At 41.3% G+C, this 18,982-nt stretch overlaps 1 protein-coding gene, 1 long non-coding RNA gene and 1 pseudogene across 2 annotated transcripts; 2 read left to right on the top strand and 1 right to left on the bottom strand.

Moving 5' to 3' along the window:
- Positions 1-270: 270 nt before the first annotated feature.
- On the bottom strand, positions 271-7,945 carry LOC133252544 (uncharacterized). Its single transcript, XR_009737966.1, has 2 exons — positions 2,556-7,945; positions 271-506 (listed from the first exon to the last, which is right to left on the bottom strand). It is a non-coding gene; the product is annotated as an uncharacterized LOC133252544 (long non-coding RNA).
- Positions 7,946-8,556: 611 nt separating this feature from the next.
- Positions 8,557-9,783, top strand: LOC133253368 (interferon alpha-2-like; annotated as a pseudogene).
- A 6,836-nt stretch (positions 9,784-16,619) lies between these two features.
- On the top strand, positions 16,620-17,463 carry LOC133252545 (interferon beta-3). Its single transcript, XM_061425183.1, has one exon. It carries the CDS (start codon positions 16,813-16,815, stop codon positions 17,371-17,373), a length of 561 nt encoding a protein of 186 aa, XP_061281167.1. The 5' UTR covers positions 16,620-16,812; the 3' UTR covers positions 17,374-17,463.
- The last annotated feature ends 1,519 nt before the right edge of the window (positions 17,464-18,982 follow it).

The raw sequence follows: 18,982 nt of genomic DNA on the forward strand, positions 1-18,982 counted from the left end.
ATATATCAGCGTCAAGTATGTTTCATCAAGAAAAATAGTAAAACAATAGAAAAATAATTCACTTTATGGAAGTGAAAAAATAGATAGGTTTAATGTATGAAATTGATACACTGGAAAACATGATATTGACACGAAAATGTCCATGGCTAAAAGTATAAAAATAGAGGAAAAATGGCAAATGCATGTAATAATGAAAATCCATTTTTTTCCTTTATTGAAAAAGATGAATATGTGTATCTAAAAGACATATATTTCACATTATAGAATCACTACGGTGAATGATCATTTATTTTGCTTCACTTCTGTATTTGTTACTTTGTGTTTAAATTGGTAGGACAGCAAAATGTTCTTTGATTTCCAATTTTCTGTCTTCTTTCCAGCTGGAGTTCAGAGACCAATATAGCCAGTCTCTAAGCCAGTGTTTGATGGCAGCGTAACTCCAGTTCATGTATCATTTGTTTCGACTGCATCATTCACTAGTCAAGAAAGACTCCAAAGCTGAGGACCTGGAACACAGAAAAGGAAGGCTGCCTCAGATCTTCATTCTCTCAGTGCTTTAGCTTGCTCCTTGCTCCAGTCCAACGCTGGATAACAGATCCCTGAAGAAAGATCATGAGGGACTTCCAGGAACACATGGAGAGCCTGATGTGATGAAGTAACCCCTGCTGCTTAAATTCTCCTCTCAGACCTAACCTGGGTCAGCTGCTTTCTTGGTTAAAGCTCCTGGGGTAGCCAACAAAGTGGAAGAATCCATGTGACACTCAACACAGATTTTCCCGTTGTTTCCTTAGTTGTATATGTACCTAGATATAGTTTCAACATGTCTTGAAAAATAGGTCAGGAGATATGATGTCTAATGATGGCAACAGCATCATCATCATTCAAAAAGATTTTGACCCCCAGGATGAGAACTGTCTTCAGAACAAGTTTACAAGCTAGATAAGAATACAAACCTCATTGCTATATCCTCATATGCTTCACCTTAAAATGAGAATTGTTTAATTCAAGTTGATTAGGGCCTTATTGACCACAAGACTCCAAAAATTTTCCAGTTATCACATTTGGAATACATGGCACTCATTTTGCAAACTGCATCCAACTTACCATCATTCTCAGTGCATTCAAAATTAACATTTTTATTTTCTTGAATAAGGAGTCAATTTATTTTCATTTAACTTTTGGATATTCCCCTCTGTTTATACCTGAACAGAACTTCACAAGCATTTCTATTGGTATCATATGTCTTGTGAACCTTTACTATGTTGACTAAAAGCAAAAGTCCTAGTAAGAACTAGAAGTGAATAGTCACATCAGTGGAAGTTACTTTGTAAAGTTTATTATTATTTTTGGCTGTGACAGCCACGTGGCTTATGAGACCTTTGTTCCCTGACTGGGGATTGAACCCAGACCCACGGCAGTGAAAGTACTGAATCCTAACCACTGAATGGCCAAGGAAGTCTCAAATCAAATTTCGCAGTTTTAGTTTTTCAGTTTTTCACTCAAGTATCCAGAGAAACTGAGAGGGTCAGTTCCTAGGCAGGTTGATAGGGAGTCTAGGGGTCCCCAAGGAGAGAGGGGTCTGGAATTCTCCAGGAGGAAGAAAGGACAAACTTTTTTTCTTTCTCCGCATTCCTTAGGATTATATAATAATAATGTATCCTGCCTGAGGACAGTCTTTGGATTAAACCTTCTGGCTAATTCTGTTATCTTAAAATGTAAATTATGGGAGTGGGTCTGATGAGGTCTTTACAACCTCCAGACATTCTTTGGATTATATAACCTCATTGTTAACACTAGCAAGCGGGTACTCTTTCTGCCCCCTTCTGATGCCTACGTCAGAAGCTTTCTCTATCTCCTTTATACTTTAATAGAACTTTATTACACAAAAGCTCTGAGCGATCAAGCCTCATCTCTGGCCCCGGATTGAATTCTTCTCCTATGGGGGCCAAGAATCCTGGTGTCTTCGCGTGATTCAACAACAACCTTTCAAAACTCTAAATTGCTTTAACATTATGTATTTGCTCTAAATAAATGACTGTTGGAGAACTGAAGGGAATATGATAAGGGTCACGAAACATGTAAATGTCACGTTAAAAGTAACGCATCAATCCAATACGTTTGAGACCCAAACTGATAAAGGTTAAAATAATAAATATTAATAGAATCCACTTAAACTGTTGATTTATTTAAAACACAAACTCCACTGTAACTTGCAAGAGGAAAAAAACCTAAAGTCAAATAATACCAAATACTTAATACCAAAACAAGGACAACACAGAGGCAGGCCAAAACAGAGCAAGAAAATATAATGAAGGAAATAATTAGAGGTAGCAATTTAATATAAACGAGATCTTTTTCATTAATATAATATTATATCCTTGAGAGTTAAAACACGTTAAATTTGAGAAAGTAGGTCAATATATATAAGAAACAAATGGAATTTACAATTAAATATAAAAACGCTTGAGCTAAATTTCAAATAGTATAAACACTGAGTAAAGAATGTAACGTTATGTAGTAACGTGAACAGAAACTCGGTGGCACTGAAGTTTTACCTCAATGCTGTGCTTGAGCTGAGTCGCTTCAGTCGTGTCTGACTCTCTGTGAGTCTGTGGACCATAGGCTGCCAGGCTCTTCTGTCCACGGGGTTCTCCAGGCAAGAATACTGGAGTGGGTTGCCATGCCCTCCTCCAGGGGATCTTCCTGACCCAGGGATCAAACTGGTGTCTGCTCTGTCTCCTGAATTGGCAGGCAGGTTCTCTACCATTAGTTCCACCTGGGAAGCCCAGCACAATGCTATTAGTCTGTAAAAAACCATATAGAAAAGTAATAAAGAGAAGATTTCAAAATATGATTTAGAAGAGGAAATTAGTGATCAACATGCTTGAGCCCTTAACCTAGAATAGGAAATATAATTTGTTACGAATATTTATAAATCATTCATGAAAATTATCATACATTAGACTTACACTGAAAATATCCATAAAGATGGAAGGCTAACTCCTCAAAATAACCATTTTGTCCTGACCTGGATGTCAGATTCTTTTATGGATCAGAGACTGGGGGGAGGTGAGGAAACAAAGTAAAGTGAGAGTGAAGTCGCTCAGTCGTGTCCGACTCTTTGCGACCCGTGGACTGTTGTCCACAAAGCTCCTCCGTCCATGGGATTCTCCAGGCAAGAATACTGGAGTGGGTTGCCATTTCCTTCTCCAAAGGACCTTTTAATTCCTGTAAATATCTCCCAGAATGTCTAGTAAGCCTCAGGTAGGGGCATGTGTTAATTGTACTTCCTTACAATCATTTCATGGGTGCTGTGAAATGGAATATCTCATGTCACATCAACAAACCAAGATGTCACATCTATCTGTGATTCTGGCCTTCCCAAATGTGAATTTCTGTTCCACCTGGTAAGTAGCCAAGTAGGGCATCTGTGCCATTGCCACACAAAGAATCACAGTCCTTCACAGGTAGGTGGGGTCAGGTTATCCCCTGAGGCAGGCCATTATGGTTGTTTCAGTTTAGTTCAGTTCAGTTGCTCAGTCGTGTCTGTCTCTTTGCGACCACATGGACTGCAGCACGCCAGGCCTCCCTGTCTATCACCAACTCCTGGAGCTTACTCAAACTCATGTGCATTGAGTTGGTGATGCCATCCAACCATCTCATCCTCTGTCGTCCCCTTCTCCTCCTGCCCTCAGTCTTTCCCAGCATCAGGGTCTTTTCAAATGAGTCAGTTCTTTGTATCAGGTGTCCAAAGTATTGGAGTTTCAGCTTCAACATAAGTCATTCCAATGAACACTTAGGACTGATCTCCTTTTAGGATGGACTGGTTGGATCTCCTTGCAGTCCAAGGGACTCTCAAGGGTCTTCTCCAATAACACAAAGAGTTAAAGTCATAGAAGCAGATCCAGTGGAAATTCAAAATTAACCCTTCCCGGTTACAAGCTCAGACTACACCAGGTGATTCATTTCACTTCAGTTCAGTTCAGTTACTCAGTCATGTCCAACTCTCTGCAACCCCATGGACTGCAGCACCCCAGGCCGCCCTGTTCATCACCAACTCCAGGAGTTTATTCAAACTCATGTCCATTGAGTCAGTGATGCCATCCAGCCATTTCATCCTCTGTCACCCCCTTCTCCTCCCACTTTCAATCTTTCCCAGCATCAGGGTCTTTTCCAATGAGTCAGTTCTTTGCATCAGGTGTCCAAAGTATTGGAGTTTCATCTTAGGCATCAGTCCTTTCAATGAATATTCAGGACTGATTTCCTTTAGGACGGATTGGTTGGATCTCCTTGCTGTCCAAGGGACTTTCAGGAGTCTTCTCCAACACCACAGTTCAAAAGCATCAATTCTTTGGTGCTCAGCTTTCTTTATAGTCCAACTCTCACATCCATACATTAATATTGGGAAAAGCATAGCTTTGACTAGATGGACCTGTGTTGGCAAAGTAATGTCTCTGCTTTTTAATAAGCTGTCTAGGTTGGTCATAACTTTTCTTCCAAGGAGCAAGCATCTTTTAATTTCATGGCTGCAGTGACCATCTGCAGTGATTTTGGAGCCTCTAAAAATAAAGTCTGTCACTGTTTCCCCATCACTTTTCCATGAAGTGATGGGACCAGATGCCATGATCTTAGTTTTCTGAATGTTGAGTTTTAAGCCAATGTTTTCACTCTCCTCTTTCAGATGATTGATCCTCCAAAATTCACTTTCAAGAAAATAAAGTGTAACCACCGCTCCCTCCAAGTGTTCAGGTGTTTAGAATGTGTCTTTGCTGCTTTTCAGCAGTGTAAGGCGAGTGCAGAGAAAAAGAAAGTGAGTTGGGCAGTCAGGCAAGAAAAGGGAAATTTACTAGAGGGAAAGGAGAGGGTGACTGGCCCTTAAGGAGAACCAGCTTCCTCCCTTTCTGACAGGGTCCTACTTATACCCCACCAGTGAAAAATTTTCTGAAGGGTTGGTTAATTTTTAGCCTGTAGTTGAGTCCTGTGGTCACACAGCTGGAGGTCTAGAATCTGGTGGTCTTGTAGCTTTGAGACGATAGGCACCAGTGAGAAAGCAGAATGCCATTTGGGCAATTTGGTCAGTCTCATAGATCACTATAATTTTATTCTCTGTTTGCAAGGTCGACATAATGAGTCATAGTATCAATGAGACCCCGTGTGGGTCCTATCAGGCAGCCTCTCTGTATTAGTCCAGGTAATTGTCCTTGCTATGTCTAAGCAACCCAGTTTTCTTTCCTACTTTTGTATAATTTTCATATTGTTACCTCTTCTTTGTTATTTGTATTTCACTTGGTAAAAGCTGTCCTGATGCTTCTGCAGTCTTTTCTATTTCAATTTTGAGGTTTGTTGCAAAAATAAAGGAAGGGAAAATGTAAGTGAAAAGAAGAGGAAATGTATTTCTTATGTGATTTTTCAAGATATCAAAACTTTCCACTCTCATTGAACATTCCTAGAAAGTAAAAGTGAGCAGTGAATGAAAAAGTGACACACAAAGGTAAAGAGAAACAATGTAATTGAAAAAAAAAAACTACAGTGACATTTTCTCTGTTCAAATGACAAAATGTCACTTAACTACACAAATGGGGATGAAGAGCTCTACAGAGTGACAGATTTCAGACCACCCCATGTGAGACTGTTTAGCTGCAGACAGAGCTGGAGGAGGGTAGCAGGCTCTTAGGCGGAGTGTTACCTAAGAGGCAAGTTGTCAGCTTTGCTAACTCCCAGTATCTATTTACTTATTTTTATTTGTCTGTTTACATTACTCACTCTTCATGGACGTTATCTGACTCTGAGGATATAGACCTATTAACTCACCATGAAAGAGACTGGGTCACAGATTGGACAGCCATTTTATTCACGTCTGAGAGGTCAGCTGTTACCTGGAAGCTACTAGGTATAAGTGATTTGGACAGGACGTCATGTTCACATAAGAGATGAGACTAGATGTAATAATGTTGACCACTGAGCTGAGGATTAAAGGAAGGGAAGCAGGTCATCTCAGGGAAATTCGATACAGTTCCCATAGTTAGATGTGTGAATTTTCCCCCTCGTGGGAATGGCTAGTATATACTGAATGCTTCTATGTCTTGTCCAGGCATGGTCAGAAGCATGCTATGTCATTCAATCTTCCCAACAATCCAGGGAAACAAATATGATTATCATTTCCATACAAGAGGAAAACCAGGGTGCTGAAGGTCACATAGCCAGTATAGGATGGAGCTGGGACATCAACCTAGGCAAACTTGCCCCCATGTCCAGTGTCTCAAGCACTGGACTGAGCTATCTCCTCTGACAAAGTGCTTCCTATTTCAGAGGAACTTAGTAAGTTCTTCCTCTCCAATTCCTATTCTTCTTTGTCACAAACGTGTCATTTGTTCATTCCAGGAACATTACAATCATTACATTACAATTAAAGAGGATACAGTTCCCATTGCCCTTGCTAACTTCCAGTCCTATATTTCAAGTGGTGTTTTGTTGATATCTACAGAGTAGCCTGGCAGACTATGGGCCATAGTTTCAAAAAGAGTTGGACACAGCTGAAACAACTTAGCAACAACTGAACTTTGAGAATCCCTGTTTACATCTGAGAAAATATTTTGAGAAATTATCCAGAAAGTTTAAAAATCCATTTAAATTTACTCTTACTATCTTTGTTTTCAGAAGATTATAATTTTCTGAAATAGTCTTCAAATACTAGGTTTGAGTAGTCAAACTTTGGTGTGTATAGTTCTCTTATAACTGGCTCTAAAAAAAAAAAAAAAAAGAACTGGCTCTGTGGCCCACTCACTGGAAAAGACCATGATGCTGGGAAAGACTGAGGGCAGGATAAGAAGGGGACAACAGAGGATGAGATGATGGGATTGCATCACCAACTCAATGGATATGAACTTGAGCAAATCTGACCAATAGAGAAGGACAGGGAAGCCTAGTGTGCTGTAGTCCATGGGGTAAAAGAGAGTGGACATGCCTTAGTGATGAACAACAATGGGACAGAGACCCCTCTGTGCACTTCCTCTGGGACAGACACCTTCCTGGATTCCCCACATGTGCCATTACTGCCTTTAGGGATTTTACAATCTATCAGGGCAGTCAAATGTTACATAATTAGATGGATTACTTAATTACAACTGCATGTAGTGCAGCTAAAGGAGAATGCTTAAGGTTAATGAGGAATAACATGGAAGCAGAATAGTTTAGTGGTCAAGTACCACTTATGCAGTTAATCCTGACTAATCTCTCTGAGTTTTCAGTTTCCTTATTTGCAAACATGTCAATAATTAGAGTAATTATCTCATAAGGAAGCTGTGAAGATTACTGTCATGTTCATTAAAAACACTTTGCTGAGAGGCTGCATGTAAAAATTTCTGTCATTAATATAATTACAAATTATCTGTACCTTACAGAATTGGTAAAGACATGCCATTACAAGGGTTGAATGTAATTGCAACCTCAGTATCCCTGAGTGTATGGTAGATTATCACCATAGTGGCAACGGCACCCCACTCCAGTACTCTTGCCTGGAAAATCCCATGGACAGAGGAGCCTGGTAGGCTGCAGTCTATGGGGTCGCTCAGAGTCGGACACGACTGAGCAACTTCACTTTCACTTTTCACTTTCATGCATTGGAGAAGGAAATGGCAACCCACTCCAGTGTTCTTGCCTGGAGAATCCCAGGGACGGGGGAGCCTAGTGGGCTGCCATCTCAGGGGTCGCACAGAGTCAGACACGACTGAAGCGACTTAGCAGCAGCAGCAGCAGCAGCCAGTACTCTTGCCTGGAAAACCCCATGGATGGAGGAGCCTGGTAGGCTGCAGTCCATGGGGTCGTTAAGTTGGACACGACTGAGTAACTTCACTTTCACTTTTCACTTTCATGCATTGGAGAAGGAAATGGCAACCTACTCCAGTGTTCTTGCTTGGAGAATCCCAGGGACGGGGAGCCTGGGGGGCTGCAGTCCATGGGGTCGCACAGAGTCGGACACAACTGAAGCGACTTAGCAGTAGCAGCAGCAGAGGTATAAAGAGAAATAAACACAGGCAAAATTGAATTTTTTAGGACAACTAGCCGGAGAAGGCAATGGCAACCCACTCCAGTACTCTTGCCTGGAGAATCCCAGGGACAGAGGAGCCTGGTGGGCTGCTGTCTATGGGGTCACACAGAGTTGGACACGACTGGAGCATTTTAGCAGCAGCAGCAGCAGGACAACTAGCACCTAAAAAAGTGCCTTGTGGATTACAGTTGCAACATAATTCATTTTTAACAAATGATATCAGTGATATTCTTCCCTATCATGTCTCCAGTGAGCTTAAGGCCTACTCAGATATTGTAAAGGTACACACACAACTGAATTTTTTGAAGAAGGGAAGAAGGGTAAATAAGGAAAAAATGAGAAAAATCAAAAGCTTCTCTTATAAGCTCTTTTTATATTGAATATTTCTTGGTGACCTGGAAAAGTCACCATTTTGCATGAATTTTTCTCCCTTCTCTGACTTTGATCAGACTCTTCTCCCCAGGAACAACTAAGGAGGTGTGAGAAGCATGCTATACAGCTGTGTAGCTATGAACCACAGTGGCATGCATAATTTGATGTCCCCCACATAGGAACTCATTGCAAAAATTAGCACTTGTATAGATTTCATTACAAAGAGTAGAAAAAGAAAGGAAAGGGCAAACTGGAAAAACCCAGAAAATGAAAGTTTCTCTACTCACTCTTTAAGAGCCACCCATCACCCCAAGCCCTCAGAACTTGCCTACACCTCCCCTGCATGCAGTCCTGCGAGCCCCCAGTGTCCCAGTGGCCCTCCCCGTCACTGTGCTGCTGGCCCTTGGTGATGCTCTGCTCTAGCCCCAGGTGCTCCCTGGGCTGTGAGCTGCCTGCGAGCCACGGCAATCTGGAAAGCTTCACATGTTGGAGTCAGATGGAGAGAGTGCCCGTTGTGTCCTGTCTGAGGGACAGGACTGACTTCAGATTTCCTCAGACCCTGGTGCACGGGACCAGGCTTGAGAAGACAGAAGCCACAGCTGTTGTGCACGAGTTGCTCCAGCAGACCTTCCAGCTCTTCAGCACCACGGGCTCTTCTGCAGGTCGGGACGAAAGCCTCCTGGACAGATTCCTCGTGGGACTTGATCAGCAGTTGGAGGACCTGGACACGTGTCTGAGGGAGGGAAGGACACGGGAACAATCACCTCTAGGGAGTGAGAACTCCAGATTGGCTGTGAAGTGTTACTTCCAGTGAATCAGTGTGTATCTCAAAGAGAAAGAATACAGCCGCTGTGCCTGGGAGGTTGTTAGCGTGGAAATCAGAAGGTGCTTGGTCTTTGCCAGCAAGCTCATCAGAAAACTCAGGAAATAAAGAAGGTGTTGAATGTGAAAACAGTTCATCTGGTCAACTAAATGGCTATTTTCTAAGACTCAAAGTGCAACCTTTAACTCTATTTTTGTGTCAGATGACATATAAGTAATAGCTAATATATGGGATTATATAAATGTATGTTAAATGTTTTGTTACCATAACTGTTTAAAACAGATTTAAGAATCCATTTTCCATATCTTAAAAACCTATACTATTTATTTATTTATTAAAATTATCAGAAATATTTAGGCTATTTATAGCATTTAAATATTATTCATAAGATAGTTGTTTTGTATTATATTTTGTAGAAGACTACTATTTGTATTTAAGTAGTGGAAAGAAAAGTAGTTTTAAAAAAGCAAGCTGGCTTGCACACACCTTTGAACAAAATCTAACCCAAAGCCTGATCCTACAAGATAAACCTATACTGAAGTCACCTGAAGAAAGAGGGAACGGGGTTACCCACCCTGGGTCATAGAAGGAACAAGGGACAATTTGAGGAGGGAATGAATGGGATTCTTGAGACATAGATTAGAGGTGGGAGGGAGATAAGTGAAGAAAAGCCCAGATCATGCACACAGTTGCCTGCTTGGGGCCTGTAAGAACTGGAGCGCCTTCAAGGATTAGTGGAGAACCGCATACATCGTGGGAGGTCAATCGCATATATGGGATCTAGGATCCTGGAGTAGGATGAATAAGGGAGAGCAAGTTTCCTACACTTGGCCACTCCTGAGAAAAGAGTCTTCCTAAATTGTTCAAATGGAGGCAAGAAGAACAAGGCGGGCTGGGGATTGCAGAGATAGCAAAGAGATGTGAGAATCAGTAGCTGCCATGATAAATGTGACTCTAAAGAAGTAAAGAGGGTTTCTTAAGCTTATTTATATATATTAAACACACATGTCATTGCTAAACTTTTAAATAACTCATACAAAGGAATGCCTACCCTTGACCTCTAGTAGGATATACCCTAATCCTATACTGTTAACAATTTAATGGGTATCCTTCTAGACATTTTCATATGTAGTTAATAAATCTATACATAGGGACATATTAATGTATATCACATAAATATCCATTTTTCATATACTTCAGTTTCTCATTTATTTATATTTCCTTGCAAATAGATGTTTGAGATATTTCTTCATTAGTACATAAAAAAGGATTGCCTAGTTATAAATTGCTGCATTATGTCTTAACTGCAAAATTAAGATAATCATAAAAGCTTACCTTGAAAGTGTGGCAAGATTAATTGCCTTAATTTATAGCACATGCTCAGAATGGTACCAGACACTTCCCAAGTGCTCCTTACGTTAAGTCTTCTATTTGAATCTGTTTAGCAGATTATTTCCTCATGTTCTGGGTCTGTGGTCAGGAAGATGAGGCAGTTCCCAGAGAGCTGTTCAGAGACAGATTCCTGCAGCTCACCCACTGCACAGCAAGAGGAGAAATAGCCATTCACTGGGATGACATTCAGAGAAGGCGATGGCACCCCACTCCAGTACTCTTGCCTGGAAAATCCCATGGACGGAGGAGCCTGGTAGGCTGCAGTCCATGGGGTCGAGAAGAGTCAGACACGACTGAGTGAGTTCACTTTCACTTTCCACTTTAATGCATTGGAGAAGGAAATGGCAACCCACTCCTTTGTTCTTGCTTGGAGAATCCCAGGGACGGGGGAGCCTGGTGGGCTGCCGTCCATGGAGTCGCACAGAGTCGGACAGAGTCGGACATGACTGAAGCGACTTAGCAGCAGCAGCAGGGATGACATTGCCAAGCCTATTGCAACAATTACTCAGAGTTCTAGACAGAAACAGGAAACATTCCTATGTGGCACAGAGGCCAGCTGTCTACAAGACACACCCCCACCCTCACTGGATTCTTTGTTTTCCCTGGACTTTAGGAGCCCAGAGTTTCAGCCAGGAAGACACAGGCGTCTGGCAGGCAGTCAGGACGATACTCTGCTCTGTGCACTCAACTCAGCCAGGAGGCCAGGCCAGAGGGGATTCCCAGGCTGGATCCTGAAATTCCTTTTGGCAGCTTGCATTTAGTTTCCTTTTCACTTGTTGCATCAACTTCGTTGCTATTTTTGCCTTCTGGGATTCATTACGCAATCTCTGATGATGTAACAAAATTCAAGTCACTTGTCGGTTTTGAGTATGTAGACGGCTTTGCTTTGGGCTGTTTCACTTTAAAGATTCAGAAACTGCCTCAGAGACAGGAAACTCACCCAGAACCTACACAGTGGGACCTGCCCTCATGTCAGCAGGGTGGGGCAAGGGGGCCCCCAGAGGCTTGTTCAGCAGCTGCAGCCAATGTGTTGTCCTTTTAACCCTCTTCTCAACCTTAGGTTGGCCCGACTCAATGCAGCCCTGATAGTTATTCTGAGAATTCAGAGTCCAGCTCAGAGAACAACCTGGGATCTGAAGGGAAAAGTAAATACAGGCTTGATGCAGACGGGCATGTTCTGAAAGGACCAGTCTGAGTGTCCAGCAGCAGTGGGTCCTGGCAGCAAACAGTGAAAACAAGGCCTGGGCTGCTCCTGCCTGTTCCTGGGCCATCGACCCTCTGATGGGAGAATTCTGAGAGTGACAGGGGTGAAGAGTGTAGGATCCTCTGGTTGGGTACATTCTGGAGGAGTTAGGAGAGTTAGCCAAGGCCCTGACCAAAATACCGAGTCCCAGCTGCATCTGAAGTGAGCAGGAGAAACACGGCAATGATTATTGTCCATGGCCTGTGAATGATGTCCTTAGTGTGAGTAAAGGGAAGAGAGAAGAGGCTGCAACCAGAGGCACTTAGATCTCTCTGCATATTGTCCCTTTTCACACCAGGGGGGAGGCCTGAGGAGGGGGTCTGGGCCCCCTGGCTGTGAGCACAGGGCAACCCCAGCCTGGGCAGAGTCAGCCTCAGGTGCTGAGAGAGGGCGAGAGGGAGGCCGCAGCTGGAAGGTGGGAAGACACGCTCTTCTCTCACGCTGGAGACGGACTTTCCATCGTGGTCCTGAAGTTTACAGGAACTCTCTTTGTCACCAAGCAAAATGTCTCCAGTCTACTCTGGCCTATTTTTAAATTTATATAATAGTATACATTTTCTTCTGAGGTGAGTGTCTTTCAATGACTGCTATATTTGTGCCTTTAGTTGTGGTTCTTTTTATTGTTATTAATAACCCTATTATCAGGATAGATAAAGTATTTATGCAATTTTAATGGGTATTTGGGCTGTTTCTAGTTTGGGACTCTTATGAATATTGCTGATCTGAATATTCTTTACTTCTATACTGATGCATATTTACATGATTCTCTCCCAGGGTAATTGCTAAGAGTGGACTTACTGGGTCATGTTGTTGTTCAGTCGCTCAGTCATGTCCGATTCTTTGTGACCCCAATGGACTGCAACAAGACTTCCCAGTCCTTCACCGTCTCCCAGAGCTTGCTCAAACTCATATCCATTGAATCAGAGATGTCATCTAACCATCGTGTCCTCTGTCGTCCCACTCTCCTGCCTTCAGTCTTTCCCAGCATCGGGGTCTTTTCTAATGAGTCAGCTCATTAAAGGATTGCAGTTTCAGTTTCAGCATCAGTCCTTCTAATGAAGTTCAGGATTGATTTCCTTTAGGATTGACTGGTTTAATCTCCCTACAGTTCAAGGGACTCTCAAGAGTCTTCTCCAACACCACAGTTCAAAAGCATCAATTCGTCAGTGTTCAGCCTTCATTATGGTCCAGCTCTTACATCCACATATGACTGGGTCATACACCACAGGCTATGCATATTTTCAGCTTTGCTAGATAATGTTTTTGAAAGTAGTTGTACAAATATACACAACAAACATTAGTTGCTCCATATGGTCATCACACTTGCTATTTTCAGATCTTAATTTTTTATTTGCAGGCAATGTATTTATCTAAAAACTTGAAAAATCAACCAAACTTTTATATAGTGTTTGTAAAGCTTATCAGAGAAAAATAACAAAATTAGTTATTGTCATAAGCATATATATATGAAAATTCAAGGAAAACTTAGTTCATTAAAAATTAGCAAATGTCATGAAAAAATTTCATTCATACTTGCAACAATAAGAAAGCATAAATATATTGGAATGAACCTCAGAAAGAATGTGCAAGACACATAATCAAGCCAGCAGCAAAAATTTATTGAGAGATAGTTTTAAAATAGTTCAAGAAAATGGCAATATTTGTTTTACTTTATGACGTGGTTAGGACATGTTTGCTAAGTAAATGTTTGTTCACTAAAAGACCGTGTTTCTCAGGAGGAGGTGGCCTTGACAGTCTCCTATTGCACACTCTGATTTCCCTTCTCACTGAGGCTTACTACCTCATCACGTGCTTACATGTCCCTTGCTCACTTACAAAGAGAGAAGTTGCTTAACCTCATTAATGATCAAGATTTAAAACCTACTGTCTCAATGTTAGAGAAAAAAATTGTTATTTTTTCTGGCCATCTGAGTCAAAAATGCAATTATAGACTTGTACTTAGAGGTCAAAGGTAAAGACAAATTGTCCTGTCAAAGCTATTTTTAAAAAAACACTTAAATCTACACTTTATTCAAATCTCCTTATTCCTGTACCCACCCACCCAGCCCCGCTGGTTGCAGGAATTTCATTTTTATTTATTTATGGCTGTGAGACTTGTGACATCTTATTAAATAGTTCCCCAACCAGGGATCCAAGCAGGATCCTGCAGTGAAAGCATGGAGTCCCAATCAGTGAAACTCAAGGGAATTCCCAGATCTCCTTAGTTTTTACCCAAAGTTGTTTTTCTGTCCTGGGATGCCATTTAGAATGGCACAGTACCTTTAATTTCCATGTTTCCTTAGGCACCTCAAGGCTGTGACAATTTCTCAGTAGTAGACTTTTAATGTTCTTATCAGTGGTATTATTTTGAAATGTCAATTTCCAATTTTTATTACTAATGTCAAAAGATGTGATTGATTTTAATATTGATCTTTTTTTCAGTGACCTTGTTAAATTTATTTTAAAATTTCAATAGTTTATATGTCCTTTTGTATTTTGTATGTACACAATTACATCATCTTTAGATAGAAAAAAAATTATCTGAGACAGCAAGGGATTTGAACAGATCTCTTACAAAGAAAATATCTAAATTGTCAATAAGCATATGAAAATGTGCTGAACCTTATTAATAACTAGCAATATGAATTAAAACTCTAATAAGATATCACTCTGATTCACTAGAATGGCTAAAATTAAGAAGACTGGCAATACCAAGTGTTGAAAAGAAAGTAATGCAACTGACATCCCATACTCTTGATAGTGAGAATATAAATTGGTGTAAACTTTGAAAAATGTTTGTCATTATCTACTAAATCTGAACATATGCACATTCTATGAGCCAATTACTTCATCCTAGGCATATATCCAACAGAAGGCTACATAAATGTGCACCAAAAGATGCAAACAAGGATTTTCATAGCCAAAATGAATTATGCCGACATAAAGTCTGTGAAGGCAATCGAAAGAGACCTATTAGGAAGCACCTCATGAACACAATAGCAGGAAGTGGGAGGAGGACAAAGAGAAGAAAGCAGAAGGAGTTCTTGTTTGCAATTCTGCACCCATCCCCTTCTTCCGGTTCCTCACTCTGGTCTTTCTTTCCAGTCTCTACAGCCATGAGAGCGCCTGGGCAGGACTTTTCCCTGCTTTAGTTCCCAATAACATTTGGGCCCATTCTTCTGTCCAGGGCACAACTTAGTGCCCTCTCTGCCTGAAGACTTCTCGAATGAAGTACAAAGCCACACTCTGGCATTCAAAAGCATCCCGAATATATCTTGAGCTGATTTTCCCACCATTGATCCCCTTGGTTCTTCACTCATAACTCATCCACAATTTGAAGCTCCTTCTACGTGGTCCCTGCAAACTCGGCAATTCTCCTGGCTCTGTGTAAGCTGCTCTCTCCATCTTGAGCTGTGCTCGCCACCATGATCCATCACCACAGGAGGCCAAGTGAGCACTTGACTAGCCCAATCTTAGCTGTACTATGACTGCAAAAGTATGCACAGTATTTTGAAGGAACTATGAAAAAGAGGAATGTAACTATCTCATTATTAATTTATATTGGTATATGTTGGAATGATAACATTTGGATATTTTGTGTTCAATAAAACACACTGTTAAAATTAACTTCACTTGTTTCTTTTTAATCTTTTGACATGGCTACTAGAAAAATTTAAATTGCCTGTATGGCTCCCATGATATTTCTTCTGAGCAGTGCTGAATACATTCTCTGGTAGCATATCGGAAAATCACAGAAAGAACAAATAATGTTTAGTTGCACAAATTAAATATAATTGCTATTAAATGTTAGTATATTTCCTTTAGTTTATTTTTTTTCTATATACTTTTACATAGTGGCATTGTATCTACAATTTTATGCCCTGCTTTTGAATATAACTAGGTGCTTTTTATTTTCTAATGATACCAAAAAATATATTCCTTATAGAAAAAATTTTAATGTGAGAAAAGAAAGGGTAAAAATTTAGTAACATTTAAAAAATTCTTTGAAACTAGATTATGAAAATACCTAAGAATCCTATCTCACAGATATTCTTTCATTATGGAGAAATTTTCATGTACAAACAGTTCTAAAGGAACAAAATGAAGAGGAAAGAATTTTCCTACTTGCTGCATCCTTACCTTAATATGCAAAATCAGATATTTAGATTATTCAAAGTATGTACAAAATAAATATACATTGCCCCTCAGTTATGGTCAAAAGGCATCCTACAAGAGAAATCATGAACTTTTATGTGTGGCCTGTATAACATTCATTTGCCTGCACAGAGATAAGACTTAATCTTTACTTTGGTATATTCTGGATAATTTGAGATTGCCAAATAAAGCAATAAATTAAAGTTGATAAAGATATGCAATATCTTGCTGCTTATGGTTAAGGCCTAAAAAAAACTCACGCAAACTTACCTTATACAAAAAAAACTCATGCAAACTTACCTTATACAAAAAATACAAAAATTATTTTCTACAATTGTTAAACTCTTAGAAATAAAGACCCTTTCACAAAATCTAAGAATATGAAAAAAGAACAAGAAAGATCTTTTCCCAGTGAAAGAACTCTGTAATAATTCAGTTCAAATTGATTAGGCATTTTTTTTTTTTTTAGCATTTAGCAATTCACTGAAAATTTACAAAAACATTAGAAATTCTCCCAGACTGTATATCTTTTCCCCTAATACATATAAAATCAAAAAGCAAGGAGCTAAAAAGAAAAAGAGTTTTAGAGGTAACTAATCAACACAGGAGAACTAAAAAGGAAACTGGAAAGTGGGAAATTCCTCTCCAATAGAAAGAATGGAGGGCCATGCTGTATAAGTAGCCCACACTCAAGAAGGAAGGCCATTCACTCTGCAAGCCCTTGAAGACTCAGCGTCAGCATCTACTAGCAGAACGGGCAGCCCTGTGCCTGTTTTCATCATGACCTACCGGTGCCTCCTCCCGACGGTTCTCCTGCTGTGTTTCTCCACCACAGCTCTTTCCAGGAGCTACAGCTTGCTCCGATTCCAGCAAAGGCGGAGCGCTGAGGTGTGTCAGAAACTCCTGGGGCAGTTACCTTCAACGCCTCAACATTGCCTCGAGGCCAGGATGGACTTCCAGGTCCCTGAGGAGATGAACCAAGCACAGCAGTTCCGGAAGGAAGATGCCATATTGGTCATCTATGAGATGCTCCAGCAGATCTTCAATATTCTCACCAGAGACTTCTCCAGCACTGGCTGGTCTGAGACCATCATTGAGGACCTCCTTGAGGAACTCTATGGGCAGATGAATCGTCTGCAGCCAATCCAGAAGGAAATAATGCAGGAGCAAAACTTCACCATGGGGGACACAACCGTTCTTCACCTGAAGAAGTATTACTTCAACCTCGTGCAGTACCTGGAGTCCAAGGAGTACAACAGGTGTGCCTGGACAGTCGTGCGAGTGCAAATACTCACGAACTTTTCTTTCCTGATGAGACTAACAGCTTCCCTCCGTGACTGAACACCTCCCACCTGTGGCTCTGGGAAGGGACAATGTGACTTTGAGGTGAGACTCTTCACCCAGCAGAGGCTCTTGAAGTAACTGACAATGCAATGCAATGGACAGTTAAATACTGTAAGCTATTTTTAAATTGATTTATGCATTATTTATTTATTTAAACTTTTATATGGGAAATAAATTATTTATGAAACAAAATTGAACATGGCAGTTTTAATGTCAACTTGATTGATGTGACAACATATATTAAAAATTGGCGAGCACCCTGGAGACATTTATTGCAAAACAAGCCTGCAGAATAGTAGTTTCCAGCCCCTGCCTTTGAGGAATTTAAAATAGAAGACATGTGGAATGTCCAAGTTACAGGCATATTCTCCATGGATCGGTACAGTTTACCTGCTCTTGTCTCCTTCACTTCTTTAAATGTATCAGACAGCTCATGCTGTAGGGTCCCGCAATATGATGTGGGGTTCTTTTGTCTTTTTTTCAACTGGGGGAAAATGTACACCACCTTACATTTGAGAATCTTACAAAGTAAGCCTTCTTGATGCCAATAAATCTGGGGCAAATTCCATTCAGTTTATAAAATTCTTAACTACAGAAAATGAAAAATTCTGACCTTCTAAATGTCCTTAGTTTCTTGTACACTTCAACCCTTATTTCTAACAATGTAGTCCTGGGAAAGAGGTTTCAGGAACATGAGTTAAAAATTACTTAAGACGGTCATGGGGTCATTAAAAACTGTCAGATATGGTAATCCCTCAATTAAAAATTAGTGAAAAGTAATTTTGAGGGTTAGCCCTCCCATCGCCCCATAGCGGACAGTGTCATCGCGGCCACTGGGTTCCACTTTGTACCCAACGCCCTCCTATAGTCCCACAGCGAATAGTCTCTGAGCCACCGCGGGATTCGACCGTGTTCGCAACGCCCCTCACCTCCCCACCCCCATCCCCACATCGTGGTAAAGTCAATAGTCTCATCACGGACACTGTGTTCCAGTATGCTCCAACTTGTGCGGAACACTCTCCCATCTACTCACTGCAAATCGTCTCCTAGCCGCCGCGGGATTCGACATGTGAGCAACTCCCCAGCAGGTTCCCACAGAGAATAATCTCTTAGCCGCCGCGCTCCTCATGCGCAACGCCCACCCGCCCCCACCATCGCCACAGAACCAAAACTGTCATCGCTGCCGCTGTGTTTCACTTTGTGCACAACGTCCTCCCACCGTTCCACAGCGAATAGTTTACTAGCCCGCGGGATTCAGCGTGTCCGCAACGCCCGCCGCTCCCCACTTCCCATCAGGGTGGTACAGCCAATAGTGTCATCGCAGTTACCTTGTTTCACTTTGTCAGCAACGCCCCCACAGCGTCGGGTAACCAATCGTTTCATGCCCACCTTCTAGTTTCACTTTGGGCACAACGCTGTCCATCCTCGCGTCGCCAATAATCCCATCACCGCTGCCCGGTCCCTTTCTCTGAGCTGTGGGTTCCCTCGCGTCGGAAGTGAGCGCCAATCTGTAAAATCAGCCTCATCTCACTCAGAAGCCCCGCCTTGGGGGTTCTTTTCCTCAAACATAGCTTGGTTGTTTGACATTTGGAAAGAAAGCCCACTA

This window comes from Bos javanicus, chromosome 8 (assembly GCF_032452875.1).
Source record: "Bos javanicus breed banteng chromosome 8, ARS-OSU_banteng_1.0, whole genome shotgun sequence".
NCBI classification, from domain to species: domain Eukaryota; kingdom Metazoa; phylum Chordata; class Mammalia; order Artiodactyla; family Bovidae; genus Bos; species Bos javanicus.

Bases quoted from the DNA above. Each gene is read 5' to 3' on its own strand.
- LOC133252545 (XM_061425183.1), top strand. From the start codon at position 16,813: ATGACCTACCGGTGCCTCCTCCCGACGGTTCTCCTGCTGTGTTTCTCC.